Source organism: Sus scrofa, chromosome 6, assembly GCF_054392235.1.
Source record: "Sus scrofa isolate SSC_HxYL_T2T_F1_AM1 chromosome 6, Sscrofa_HxYL_maternal_Yorkshire_Landrace_v2.0, whole genome shotgun sequence".
NCBI lineage: Eukaryota > Metazoa > Chordata > Mammalia > Artiodactyla > Suidae > Sus > Sus scrofa.
In genome coordinates, this window is record NC_139388.1 from 165,185,041 (window position 1) to 165,198,441 (window position 13,401).

The following is a 13,401-nucleotide window of genomic DNA, read 5'->3' on the forward strand; positions in this document are numbered from 1 at the left end:
AAAAGTAAACTCTATTTTTTAGAGCAGTTTTAGGTCCACAGAAAAATTACGCAGAAGATACAGAGATTTCCCATTGTATTTTTATTTATTTATTTATTTATTTATTTATTTATTTTTGTCTTTTTGCTATTTCTAGGGCCACTCCTGCAGCATATGGAGGTTCCCAGGCTAGGGGTCTAATCAGAGCTGTAGCCCCTGGCCTACGCCAGAGACACAGCAACTCGGGTTTCAAGCCTCGTCTGCAGTGTACACCACAGCTCACGGCAATGCCGGATCCATAACCCACTGAGCAAGGCCAGGGATTGAACCCACAACCTCATGGTTTCTAGTCGGATTCATTAACCACTGAGCCAGGACGGGAACGCCCCCATTGTATTTTTAAAATCTATGTAACCTTTATCATTAAGAATGAAGTCTGGCATACACATGAATAAATAAATATATAATTTTCAAAATGGTTTATCTTATTTTAAGAAATTCATTCTGACACTGAGATCTATCTGTATTTTCTTCTGTACATTTAAAATTTTTGTCTTTCATATTTAGGCCTGTAATATACCTGGAATATTTTTTTCCCTTTTGGTATTGGTGACTTAACTTTTTTTCTTTTTTGCCACATGGGTATGCCCAGCATTATTTACTGAATAGCTAATTCTCCTTTCCTCCAATCAGTTTTAACATTATGTCTTATCATATTTTCTGTGTACATCTAGATTCTGTATGTTTAAATTTTTCTGTTCCATTGATCTGTTTATCTATCCTTCCACCAAACCAAGCAGCCTTAATTACTTTGGTTTTCCAGTAATTCTTATTATCTTGTAGGGTAAGTCCTTTAACATTTTACAGTACTTTTTTTGTTTTTTTCTTTATTCTTCCAAATACGTCTTAGAATCAACTTGTCAAGACCCTTGAAAAATCTTGTTAGGATTTTTATTGGAGTACATAGAGTAATTAGGAGAGACATGACATCTGTCTGAAGTTATTCATCCTTCACTAAATAGGTGGTGAAGTACCTTTTGTATATTGGGAACCGGGAACATAGCAGTGAACAAAACTCACGACTATCCCTGTACTCTTGGGGCGTACATTCTAGTGGAAGGAAATTTGTTCTATCACTGGGATCAGTCTCAATGTCCATCAAATGTATATCCATATGATGGAATACTACTCAGCAATAAAAAAGAACAAACTACTTTTATATGCAATGATATGGATGAATCTCAAAAATATTCCATGAGGTGTAAGAAGCTGGGTATAATAGACTACATATTATATGATTCTATTTATGTGAAATGTCTATGAAAGGAAAAAGTATAGCAACAGAAAGCAGATCATTGGTTGTCTGGGGCTTAAAATGGCATTGAGAATTGACGCCAAAGAGTATACAGGCACTTTTTAGGTGATGGAAATGTTTTAAAACTGATCATTGCACAACTGTATATATTTACTAAAACTTACTGAATTGTATACCTGTAATGGGCAAATTTTGTGCTATGTATAAATTATACCTCATAAAGCTATTTAAATATATTATTTTATGCCAACTCAGAGATAACTTGAAAACATGGAAAGTCACAAAGAAGCCAAACAAAAAAAGTACACGTTACATGATTCCATTCATATAAAATATCCAGAATAGACAAAGCTATGGAGATAAAAAGTAGATTTGCCAAGGGCTGGGATGATCAGGAGGGAAATAGGGAGCAACTTACTAATAGGTATAGAGTTTCTTTTGGGGGTAAGAAAAATGTTCTAAAATTGTTGTGGTCATGGTTGCACAGCTCTATAAATATACTAAAATCCAGTAGGAAAAAAACATATATATATAAATAAATGATTAAAAAATTATTAAAAAAAAAACCATTGACTTGTACACTTTCAATGGGTGCATTGTACAGTATGTGAATTATCTCAATAAAGCTGTTCTAGAAAATAAATAAAAATGATATCCTGTAGACGAAGGAGAGTTAGTGAAGGGAGATGGCGGTGGGTGGTGGTGAGGAAAGCCTCACTGAGAAGTTAACAGTTGAGCAAAGACTTCAAAAAGATGAGGGGTTGAAACATGTCGATTCCTAGTGGAAGAACTTTCTAGGAAGAGGGGATAATCAGTGAAAGATCCTGAGAAGGAAGCATATCCAGCATGTTTAAGAAACAGCAGTGATGCCAGTGTGGCTGAAATAGAGTGAGCAAGAGGAAGAGCAGGAAAAGAATCTGGGAGGTGGGATCACATAGGATCCCGGTAAAGACTTCGTTTATTTCCAGTAAGGGAGGTGGGGAGTCAGTGCAGAGTTTTGCGTAGAGGAATGACATCATCTGACATAGGGTTTTAAAAGTGGCTACTGTGCTGAAAGTAAACTGGAAGGCACCATGGGTGGGAGCAAGGAAACCAGTCAGAAGGCAGCAATCCAGGAGAGAGAGGAGAGAGACTTGGACCACGGATGAAGAAAAATGTGGCCAGTTGTAAAATAAATTGTAAAGGAAGAAGCAACAAGATTTGCTGACAGGTTGGAGATGAGATGTGAAAGATAAGAATCAAAGATGCTGGATGTTTTGCCCAGAGAAACTGAGAGGGGAGAGTTGGAGGATGAAGTAGATTTGGGCAGGTGGAGGGGACATGCCAGGAGTTCTGTTGTTGATGTTAGAGAAGTCCATCAGACATCCACGGACAGATTTGAATAAGCAAATTGGATTTTTTTTTTAACTTTTTCGGAGTCTAGTTGACTTACAATGTTGTATTAGTTTCAGGTGTACAGCAAAGTGAGCAAATTGGATTTCTGAATCTAGAATCTAGGAAAGAAATCCTCAGGCAAAGATTGCATTTAAAAGCCATGAGTCCTCCAATCCACCAATATACTTAATAAGAGGAGACTTTATCTTCCCTTAAGATTAGGCTTTTAAACATTATTAATGTTCACCTGTGTCCAAGGGTAATAAATATGTTACTTTTCTTGTATTTCAGGATCTTCAAGATGAAGTTCAGAGGGAGAATACTAATCTGCAAAAACTACAGGCCCAGAAACAGCAAGTACAGGAACTCCTTGATGGACTGGATGAGCAGAAGGCCCAGCTGGAGGAGCAACTGCAGGAAGTCAGAAAGAAGTGTGCTGAAGAGGCCCAGCTGGTACAGTCTGGTGGTTTACTACTGCCTATGTCTATACCTAGTTGCTTTTGCTGGCTTAAATTGGAACTATTTTCTGCTTGCTGTTAAGTAGCAGTCTAGTTTGGGAGCATGAAGGAGATGGGGCGTGGTTCATCCAGAAATTACAAGGGAAATGACTCTTCATATACCATTTTCTCCCAGTTTTAGTTGGAGGTATGGTACCTATGCCTTCAACTCTCCTCTGTCAATCCCAGTTACCACCACCCCCCCACCTTTTTTTTTTTTTTTTTTTTTTACCAAAAATAAACATCAAAAAACTCCCACCAAAATATTAAATTAAACAAACATTGCATTATGGAACATTTTCATGACATCTCTTTTTTTTAATCCCACTTTCTTTTCATTCACCTCCATATTATAGATCTCATCCCTAAAAGCTGAAATAACGAGTCAAGAATCACAGATCTCCACTTACGAAGAAGAGCTGGCCAAAGCTAGGGAAGAGCTGAGTCGTCTACAGCAAGAAACTGCAGAGTTGGAGGAGAGTGTGGAGTCAGGGAAGGCTCAGCTGGGACCTCTTCAGCAGCACCTGCAAGATTCACAGCAGGAAATCAGTTCAGTAAGTCTTTGTGGCAGCAAGAAATGGGCACTCACATCCTTACAGTGAATAATATCTTTTCAACTTCTGTTTCTTCTCCTTCTGCCTAGTTTATTATTCATTTTCAGTGATTTTATACAAATAGGTTTCTTGTCACCTCTCATAAGTTAAAGCTCTAATACATCTTGTACATCTCATGATTATCACTGGAGTTGTGGTCAAGAGTGCAGAAATTACAAGGGAAATGGTTTAGGTTTAGGTGCTGGCTTTGCCACTTGCTGCCTGAATCATCTTTGTATCAGCTTCCTTATCTTCAGAATTGGAGAATTAACAGTACCCCTACCTCTTAGGGCTGCTGTAAGGTTTAAATGAGGTAAAACTAATGAGATATTTTAGCATAGTGTTTGGTAAATAAGTGCTTAGTAAGTGTTGCTTACTTTTTTTTTTTTTTTTTTTTTTTTTGTCTTTTTATGGCTGCCCCTGAAGCATATGGAAGTTCCTAGGCTAGGGGTCAAATCGGAGCTATAGATACCAGCCTATACCACAGCTGCAGCAATGCTGGATCCAGGCATCTGTAACCTACACCACAGCTCACGGCAGTGCCGGATCCCTAACCCACTGAGTGTGGCCAGGTATCAAACCAGTGTCTTCCTAGATACTAGTAGGGTTCATTACCGCTGTGCCACAATGGAAACTCCTACTTGTGTAAATAATAATCCAGTGTCTTCCCTTTTGGGATTCTAATCTTGAAACCAGTTTTGCTTATTTGGAAACCTTTATTTTTTTGTAATTAGGAAATTATTCGTTATATAGATAAATATGCAGTGTTGTGATAGATCCAGTATATAGATCCTTTGCTTTGCTCTTTCTCAAATTCCATAAATGGAAAATAATATTTTATAGAATGATAATAAGATGGTTGGATATGCATAGAGATCATATAGCCCATTCCTTTCATTTTGAATTTCAACAAACTGAAGTCATGGAAGGTTAAGCAACTTGCTTATGATTACACAGCTTTCAAAAGATCCACAGCCTAGAGTCGATCTTCTAAAACCTAGTCTAGCAGGTGAATGAATACCTACTCACTCTTCTTCTAGGACATAGCTTAACCTCTTATTGCTTTGTGGCATTTTCTGAACCCTGCCTTTATTGGACGTTGTACTCTCTTACAGCAATTGTAACATTTCCCCTGCACATTTGTTTATGTGTTTGTCTCCCTCAGTAGACAGAGCCTTTTGGTCTAGAAACATACATTTCCCCCCTATCATTTGCTACAGTTCTTGTCCCAGTGTAGGTACTCAATAAATAGGTAGGAAACCCAAAAGAAAGTTATCCTAGTGGGAATGATATCAGGTGAATCCACACTGACCTCCCCCCACCGCCAAAAAGCAGTCCTGTGAACCATGAACTGCTACCAAGATTTACACGGACCCCATGCATAACAACTCTCTGGTTTCAAGGAAGGTAACATAATACCACCGCTCCCATCACGTGCTCTAGATACATGTGAGCCACTAACACCTTTATGAACTTCAAGACAAGGCAGTGGTCATGGCATCTACATACCTGTCATTAAGGGGACAATAAATATAGAAAGTTAAACATTATGAGACAACAAAGAAATAACCTTCAGACAAAGGAAGAAGACAAAAACAACTAAATTAAGAGGAGACAGACCATCTACCTGAAAAAGAATTCAGAGTGATGATGGTAAAGATGATCCGAGACCTTGGAAAAAAGATGGAGACAGAGAAGTTTTGAGAAATAATAGAGAAAATAGAGAAGTTATGAGAAATGTTCAACAGAGAGCTAGAGGACCTAAAGAATAAGCAAAGTAAGATGGATAGCACAGTATCTGAAATGAAGAATATACTAGAAGGAATCAATAGCCAGATAATGGAGGTAGAAGAATAAATAAGTGATGTAGAAGACAGAGTGGTGGAGATCACTGCTGCAGAAAAGCATAAAGGAAAAGAACTGAGGAGACTCTAGGAGATCTCAGGGACAACATTAAAGTACCAAAATTCACATCATAGGGGTTCCTGGAGGAGAAGAGAGAGGAAAAGGGGCCAGAGAAAATATTTGAAGAGATTATAGTTGAAAATTTCCCTAATATGGGAAAGGAGACACTCACTCAAGTCAAGGAAACACAGAGGAACCCACACAGGATGAACCCAAAGAGAAACACAGTGAGACACGTACTAATTAAACTGACAAAAATTAAATATAAAGAAAAAAATATTAAAAGCATCAAGGGAACAGCAACAAATAACGTACAAAGGAATCCCATAAGGATAATAGCCGATCTTTCAGTAGAGAAAGCTAGCAAGCTAGAAGGGAGTGGCAAGATATATTTAAGGTGATGGAGGGGAGGAACCTAGAACCAAGAATACTATACCCAGCAAGGCTCTCATTCAGATTTGAAGGATAGATCAAAAGCTTTTCAGACAAACAAAAGCTAAAAGAATTCAGCAACTCCAAACCAGCTCTATAGCAACTACTAAAGGAACTTCTCTAAGCAAAAAGGAAAAAGCCACAACTAAAACAAGAAATTTTCAAAAGAGAAAAGTCAGTGGTAAAGACAAAGATAATATAAAGGTAGCAAATCACCCATTGAAAAAAATGATATCAAAACTAGCGGACATGAGAAAAGAACACAAATGCAAAACATCAAAAATTCATTCAAAAATAAGAGAGCCACAAACCAAAATAAGTACAATAGACATACATATAAAAAAGAAAAAGCAATCCAAACACGATACTAGAGTCAACAAATCACAGAGAAGACAACAAAAGAAGGGAAGGGGGAAAAAAAGATTCAAAGTAACAATTCAAAGCAGTTAACAAAATGGCAATAAATACGTACTTACACATAATTACACTGAATGTAAATGGATTAAATGCTCCAACCAAAAGACACAAACTGGGCATTGGAATACAAAAAGAAGACCCAAATATATACTGTTTAAAAGAGACCCACTTCAGACCCAAGGACACATACAGACTGAAAGTGAGAGGATGGAAGAAAATATTACATGCAAATGGAAATCAAAGGAAAGCAGGAGTAGCAGTACTCATATCAGACAAAATTGACTCTAAGATAAAGAAATCACAAGAGACAAAGAAGGGCACTACCTAATAAAGGATCAATCCAAGAAGAAGAAATAACAATTGTAAATATATATGCACCTAACATAGGAGCACCTCAACATATAAGGTAACTGCTGACAGCCATAAAAGAAGAGATCAACAGTAGCACAATAATAGCGGGGGACTCTAACACCCCACTTATATCAAGAGACAGATCATCCAGACAGAGAATCAACAGGGAAACATAGGCCTTAAATGATACTCTAGACCAGATAGATCTAACTGGTATTTATAGAACATTCTATCCCAAACCCACAGAATATGCATTCTTCTCAAGTGCACATGGAACATTCTCCAAGATAGATTACATTTGGGGCCACAGATCAAGCCTTGGTAAATTTTAAAAAGTTGAAATTATCCCATGCATTTTCTCCAACCACAATGCTATGAGACTGTAAATCAAGTACAAGAAAAAAACAGCAAAAAACACAAACTCCTGGAAGCTAAACAATATGCTACTGAACAACCAAAGGATCATTGAAGAAATCAAAAGATCCTTAGGGACAAATGACAACAAAGATACAACAAGCCAAAATCTATGGGACACAGCAAAAGTAGTTCTGAGAGGGAAGTTTATAACAATACAGTCTTACCTCAGGAAAGAAGAAAAAGCTCAAATAACCTAAACTTGCACCTAAAACAATTAGAGAAGGAATAACAAAGCCCAAAATTAGCAGAAGGAAAGAAATCCTTAAGATCAGAGCAGAAGTAAATGAAGTAGAGACAAAGAAAACAATAGAGAACATCAATGAAACCAAAAGTTGGTTCTTTGAAAAGATCACCAAAATATATAAACCTTTAGCCAGACTCATCAAGAAAAAATGGGAGAGGGCTCAAATCAATAAAATTAGAAATGAAAAAGGAGAAATTACAACTGATTCCACAGAAATATGATCTCTTATGCTTATAGGAGACTACTGTAGGCAACTATACACCAATAAATTGGACAACCTAGAAGAAATGGACAGATGCTTACAAAGGTACAACCTACCAAGTCTGAATCAGGAAGAAACTGAAAATATGAACCAATCACAAGTAACAAAATTGAATATATTATTAAAAACCTTCCAAAAAACAAAAGTCCAGGACCCAATGGCTACACAGGTGAATTCTATCAAATATTCAGAAAAGAGTTAAAACCTATTCTTCTGAAACTCTTTCAAAAAATAGCAGAGGAAAGAACACTCCCAAGCTCATTCTGTGAGGCCACCATCACCCTGATGCCAAAACCAGACAAAAATGCCACAAAAAAAGAAAATTACAGATCAATATCACTGATGAACATAGAAGCAAAAATCCTCAACAAAATACTAGCAGACCAAATCCAAGTGTATATTAAAAGGATCGTACACCATGATCAAGTAGGATTTATTCCAGGGATGCAAGGATTCTTCTGTATCTGCAGATCTATCATTGTGATACATCACATGAACAAACTAAAGAATCACATGAACAAACTAAACAAACAAAAAGACAAAAAAAAAAAAACAAAACAAAACTGAAAAGACTGGAAGAATAAGAGAAAATCTTTGCTAACAATGCAACAGACAAGGGCCTAATCTCCAAAATATACAACAATTCATGCAACTCAACGACAAAAAACTAAACAACCAAATTGAAAAATGGGCAGAAGATCTAAATAGACATTTATCCAAAGAAGACATACGGATGGCCAATAAGCATGTGAATGAATGCTCAATATCGCTAATTATTAGAGAAATGCAAATCAAAACTGAAATGAAGGTACCACCTCACACCAGTCAGAATGGCAGTCATTAACAAGTCAATAAATAGCAAATACTGGAGAGGGTGTTGAGAAAAAGGTACCCTCCTCCACTGTTGATGGGAATGTAAATTGCTATAACCACTATGGAAAACAGTATGGAAGTACCTCGGGAAACCAAATATAAAGCTACGGTACGATCCAGCAATTCCACTGCTGGGCATGTATCCTGGCAAAACTCTCAAAAAGATACAAAAGATACTTAGATAAAGATACCTGTAACACTGTGTTCATAGCAACACTATTCACAGCAGCCAAGACATGGAAACAACTTAAATGTCCATGGACAGATGATGAATGGATTAAGATATGTGCAATGGAAGATTACTCATCCATAAAAAAGAGCAAATTAATGCCATTTGCAGCAACATGGATGAACTAGAGGCTCTCATGCCAAGTGAAATAAGCCAGAAAGAAAAAGATGAACACTGTATGCTAGCACTTATTTGTGGAATCTAAAATATGGAACAGATGATCCTATCTAAAAATAACAAAACAAACAAACAAGCGAACAAAACAGAAACAGATCATGGCCAAGAAGAGCAGACTTGTGGTTTCCCAGGACAGTGGGAAGGGGAGGGAGTGGGATGGATGGGCAATTTGGGCATTGGGGGGATGCAAACTATTATATTTGGAATGGATGGGCAATGGGATCCTACTGTACAGCACAGGGAAATGTGTGTGATTGGGTCACTTTGTTGTATAACAGAACTTGACAAAATACTGTAAATCAACTATACTTTAATAATAAATAAAATACTTTTGGAGTTTAAAAAAAAATTCTTTTTTTTTTTGTCTTTTTGCTCCTGAGGCATATGGAGATTCCCAGGCTAGGGGTCTAATCGGAGCTGTAGCTGCCAGCCTACACTACAGCTCACAGCAATGCCAGATCCTTAACCCACTGAGCGAGGCCAGGGATCGAACCCACAACCTCATGGTTTCTAGTCAGATTCGTTAACCACTGAGCCACAGCAGGAACTCCTAAAAAATTGTTTTTAAAGTATGATTCATAGACCATGAAATTAACTGCTTTTAAAGATACAGTTCAGTGATTTTCAGTAAATTTAGAGCTGTTTGAACATCAGAGTCTAGTTTTAGAACATTTCCATCACTCCTTGTGGTCATTTATAGTCAGACCCCACCCTTACCCCAGGTAACTGCTAACCTACTTTCTGCTTCTACAGATTTTCCTTTTTGAGCATTTCATATAAAGGAAATCAAACACTGGTTTTTCTCATGTGGTTTCTTTCACTTAGTATAATGTTTTTAAGGCTTATCCATGTTGTAGCATGTATCAACGTTATTGTCCATTGTATAAGGTATTTTGTTTATCCATTCACCAGTTAATGGGCATTTGGATTCCTTCTACTTGTTGATCATTAGGAATAATCCTGCTATGATTTGTGTTTGTCTTTGCATACAGTTCTTTGTGTAGGTACATGTTTTCATTTCACCTGGTTATCTAATAGTTGATAATATTGCAAAGTTATGTTAAACTTTTTTATTTAACTTTAAACTTTAAATTGCCAAACTATTTTCCAAAATGGTTGTAGCATTTTATACTCCCTGTAACAGCCTAGAAGGGTTCCTTCCGATTTCTCCACATTCTTACCAACACATTTATTGACTGTCTTTTTGACAGTCAATGTATAATGATTGTAGTAGGTATAAAGTGTTACCTCATAGTTTTTAATTTGCAGTTCTCTAATGACTCATGATGTTGATGATCTTTCCATGTACTTATTAGCCATTAATATATCCTCTTGGATAAAATATCTGTTTAAGTATTTTGCCCATTTTAAAAAATTGAGTTATCTTGTTACTATTAAATTACAAGAGCTTTAAATATATATGTGTGTGTGTGTGTGTGTGTGTGTGTGTGTGTGTGTGTGTGTGTGTGTGTATGTAATCTGGAGATAAAGTCCTTTCTCAGATATTTGACTTGCAAATAGTTTCTCCCAGTCTCTGACTTGTCTTTGACTTGTCTTTTCATTTTCTTTTCTTTGACTTTTTTGAAAGGGGATTTCTTTCAAAGGAAGGAGCATAAATAAGAGGAGTAGAAAGGGCTCTGGATATTATAAATTATCAGAAAGAGGGAAAAAAAACGATGTCTTTCAGCATGGAAAATAGTCTTAGCAAGCTGTACTACCAAGTGTGCCAGAATATGATTGGTATCTGTGAAAGGAATTAGATCTTTGTGTCTCATCTCCAAACTTTAAGAACAAACATACCAATTTCTTCTGCTTGACTCAGTGACTAGTGTATCTTTCCCACAGAGGGCAGTGTATTTCCATGAGTCTGTAAGATGAAAATTTGGTTTTGAATTAGCCTGAGACTTTCATTGCTCTCTAAGGCTTAACTATAGCTCTTCTGGGAAAAGGAATAACTAAAGAAAATTTTTCTGACTTGCTAATTTTGTTTGTTTTTACTTTTTACCTTGTGTTTGCAAGAAAAGAGCAAAGAACCTTTAACCTTCACTCTGTGTAACTTGCTTATTCAATATATACTATTTAAACAAGTTTTTCTGTCTTTCTGAATGTTTATTGCACTTTTCTTGCACAATTTGCAAAGAGCTTGTGCTAGTTGTGTGATTTTTTTCCCACCTTATCCTCTAAGTTTATTAGAAAGTAAGGAAGAACACAGGCTTAGTGACAGGTGCATGGGAGAGTCAGACAAAGGAAAACCTAGTTTTGTTCAAAATTCTACTGATTGTCTCAGAAATAACTGTAAGGAATAAACCATCCTAGACAGAAGTCTTTGAAAGGCAAGTATTTTAACCTACTGCCTCATCTGTATGATGGATATCATTTCAGTATTAATGTTTTGAATTTTAGACTGCAAGATCATGGTGGATATTAAAATTGATTCAGTGCTCGTGATAAATTTTTTAAATGAATTAAAAGAGGATAGGAAATATCAGCATGCATCACATGTAGTAAGGATAAATATTACTTTGTGTAAAAGCTATTTATTTCTATGGATTTACATAAAAACAAGTTTATAAGCCAGTGCTCTAGGAATATATAATACATATGCTGTATGTTGCAAATGTGTAGTATTTTTGGATTGTTATTTTAAATTCTAAATACAGTGTAGTTTGGGAGTTCCCGTCGTGGTGCAGTGGTTAACGAATCCGACTAGGAACCATGAGGTTGCGGGTTCAATCCCTGCCCTTGCTCAGTGGGTTAACGATCCGGCGTTGCCGTGAGCTGTGGTGTAGGTTGCAGACGCGGCTCGGATCCCGCGTTGCTGTGGCTCTGGCGTAGGCCGGTGGCTACAGCTCCGATTGGACCCCTAGCCTGGGAACCTCCATATGCCGTGGGAGCGGCCCAAGAAATAGCAACAACAACAACAACAACAACAAAAAAAAGACAAAAGATAAATACAGTGTAGTTTGATATGTATTTATATATGCTACTGATGCCCACTGTTTAAATTTACAAGCATAATACTTGTGTTTTTTAGTGAACATATATTAGCTCTTATAGTTTACATCATTGTCCTAGATGTTGGAGATAGATACAAAATATAAATAAGCATTTTTTTTCTTCTCATCCCCAACATTTTTCTTTATATATATATATTGCAATTTATTGCGTACCACCTTTTGTGTCCCACTGTTGTCCCAGGTTTATAAAGTCACTTGGATATTGGGATCAAAAAAATTTTGGTGTCCTTTATTTAACATATTTGGTATAACTTAGATTTAGAGACTACCTCCTAGGGCTCTAGCCCATTAATAAGTCATGCCAGGGGGTAGGACACTGGCTCATTTCCCCTTTATCTTCACTTCTCTCCTGCCCATTAGGAGTGTGGCTGGCTGCAAAGTCTCATGTGCTATCCTTCTATTTCATTTAACTCTCCTAAATCTTCATCACAAAATCTTCTTTTGCTCTACCACTTTGCTATCTTTTTCCCAATGCCCTGACCCCTTTTCTAATTAATTTGCACATATTTGAATTAAACTTCTTGGAGCTGTCAAAAGATGTACAAAAGCAAACCCCTATATACTGAAATTTCCAGAGGAAAGCTTACTGGGATGGATTACTGAAATTTTTTCTTTAAGTCATGCTGCATTTCCTGAGATTTCTCCTTAATGGAAGCAAATTTATTCTTGACCAAGTCTAAGCATATAGTTATTTTTATGTTACATGTCTTTCTAGTAATAAATTCTGTTTTGTATTATACTTTGTCTTGACAGTTACAAATGAAACTGATGGAAATGAAAGAACTGGAAAACAATAATAATCAATCAAATTGGTGCAGTAGCCCACACAGCATTCTTGTAAATGGCACTACAGATTATTGCAGCCTCAGCACCAGCAGCAGTGAAACAGCCAATCTTAATGAGCACGCTGAAGGCCAGAGCAACCTAGAGTCTGAGCCCATACATCAGGAGTCCCCAGTGAGTCTAATAGCTCCTTAACTTTCACAATCGTCTTCAGGAAAAAAACATTGACTCAGATCAAAGTTTTGTTGACATCATACCTAATATAAATATGTGACCTTGCTTCATCTGGGACAATTGAGATTTTTTTTTTTTGAGAGACAGAGAGTGGGTTCTCACAGTTTTACCTAATGTAAAAATGTAATTTTTAATGATCCATTTGTTACAGAGCATGTTTTCGAAACAGTGGTTCTATAGATAGTAACTTTTTAAAATAGTTTTTAAGTACTCTCACCCAAAGCTGCAAGTAATTCTCTATTTCATAATGTTGAGGACATTTATTTACTAATTATTTGGAGACTACCAGCTAATGCAAGTGT

The 13,401-nt window shown here is 36.6% G+C and overlaps 2 protein-coding genes across 11 annotated transcripts in view; both read left to right on the top strand.

Moving 5' to 3' along the window:
* The window catches only part of RAB3B (RAB3B, member RAS oncogene family), a 580,278-nt gene that overhangs the window by 552,338 nt on the left and 14,539 nt on the right, over positions 1-13,401 (top strand). The gene's annotated exons all lie outside the window — the stretch shown is intronic.
* EPS15 (epidermal growth factor receptor pathway substrate 15) overlaps positions 1-13,401 on the top strand; it is a 136,258-nt gene that overhangs the window by 94,479 nt on the left and 28,378 nt on the right. For 5 of the 10 annotated variants that reach the window (XR_014808272.1, XM_013999405.3, XM_013999407.3 and 2 more), the window contains exons 14-16: positions 2,960-3,121; positions 3,522-3,719; positions 12,836-13,039. Coding sequence is in view for 8 of the 10 variants with exons in the window: in XM_013999405.3 (XP_013854859.1) it covers positions 2,960-3,121; positions 3,522-3,719; positions 12,836-13,039 (564 nt within the window). In the remaining 2 variants the exon portion in view is untranslated. Of the gene's footprint in view, positions 1-2,959; positions 3,122-3,521; positions 4,072-5,165; positions 5,941-12,835; positions 13,040-13,401 lie in introns of those variants that run through there. The other 5 variants (XM_013999406.3, XM_021096669.2, XM_021096667.2 and 2 more) reach the window with 2 other exon arrangements.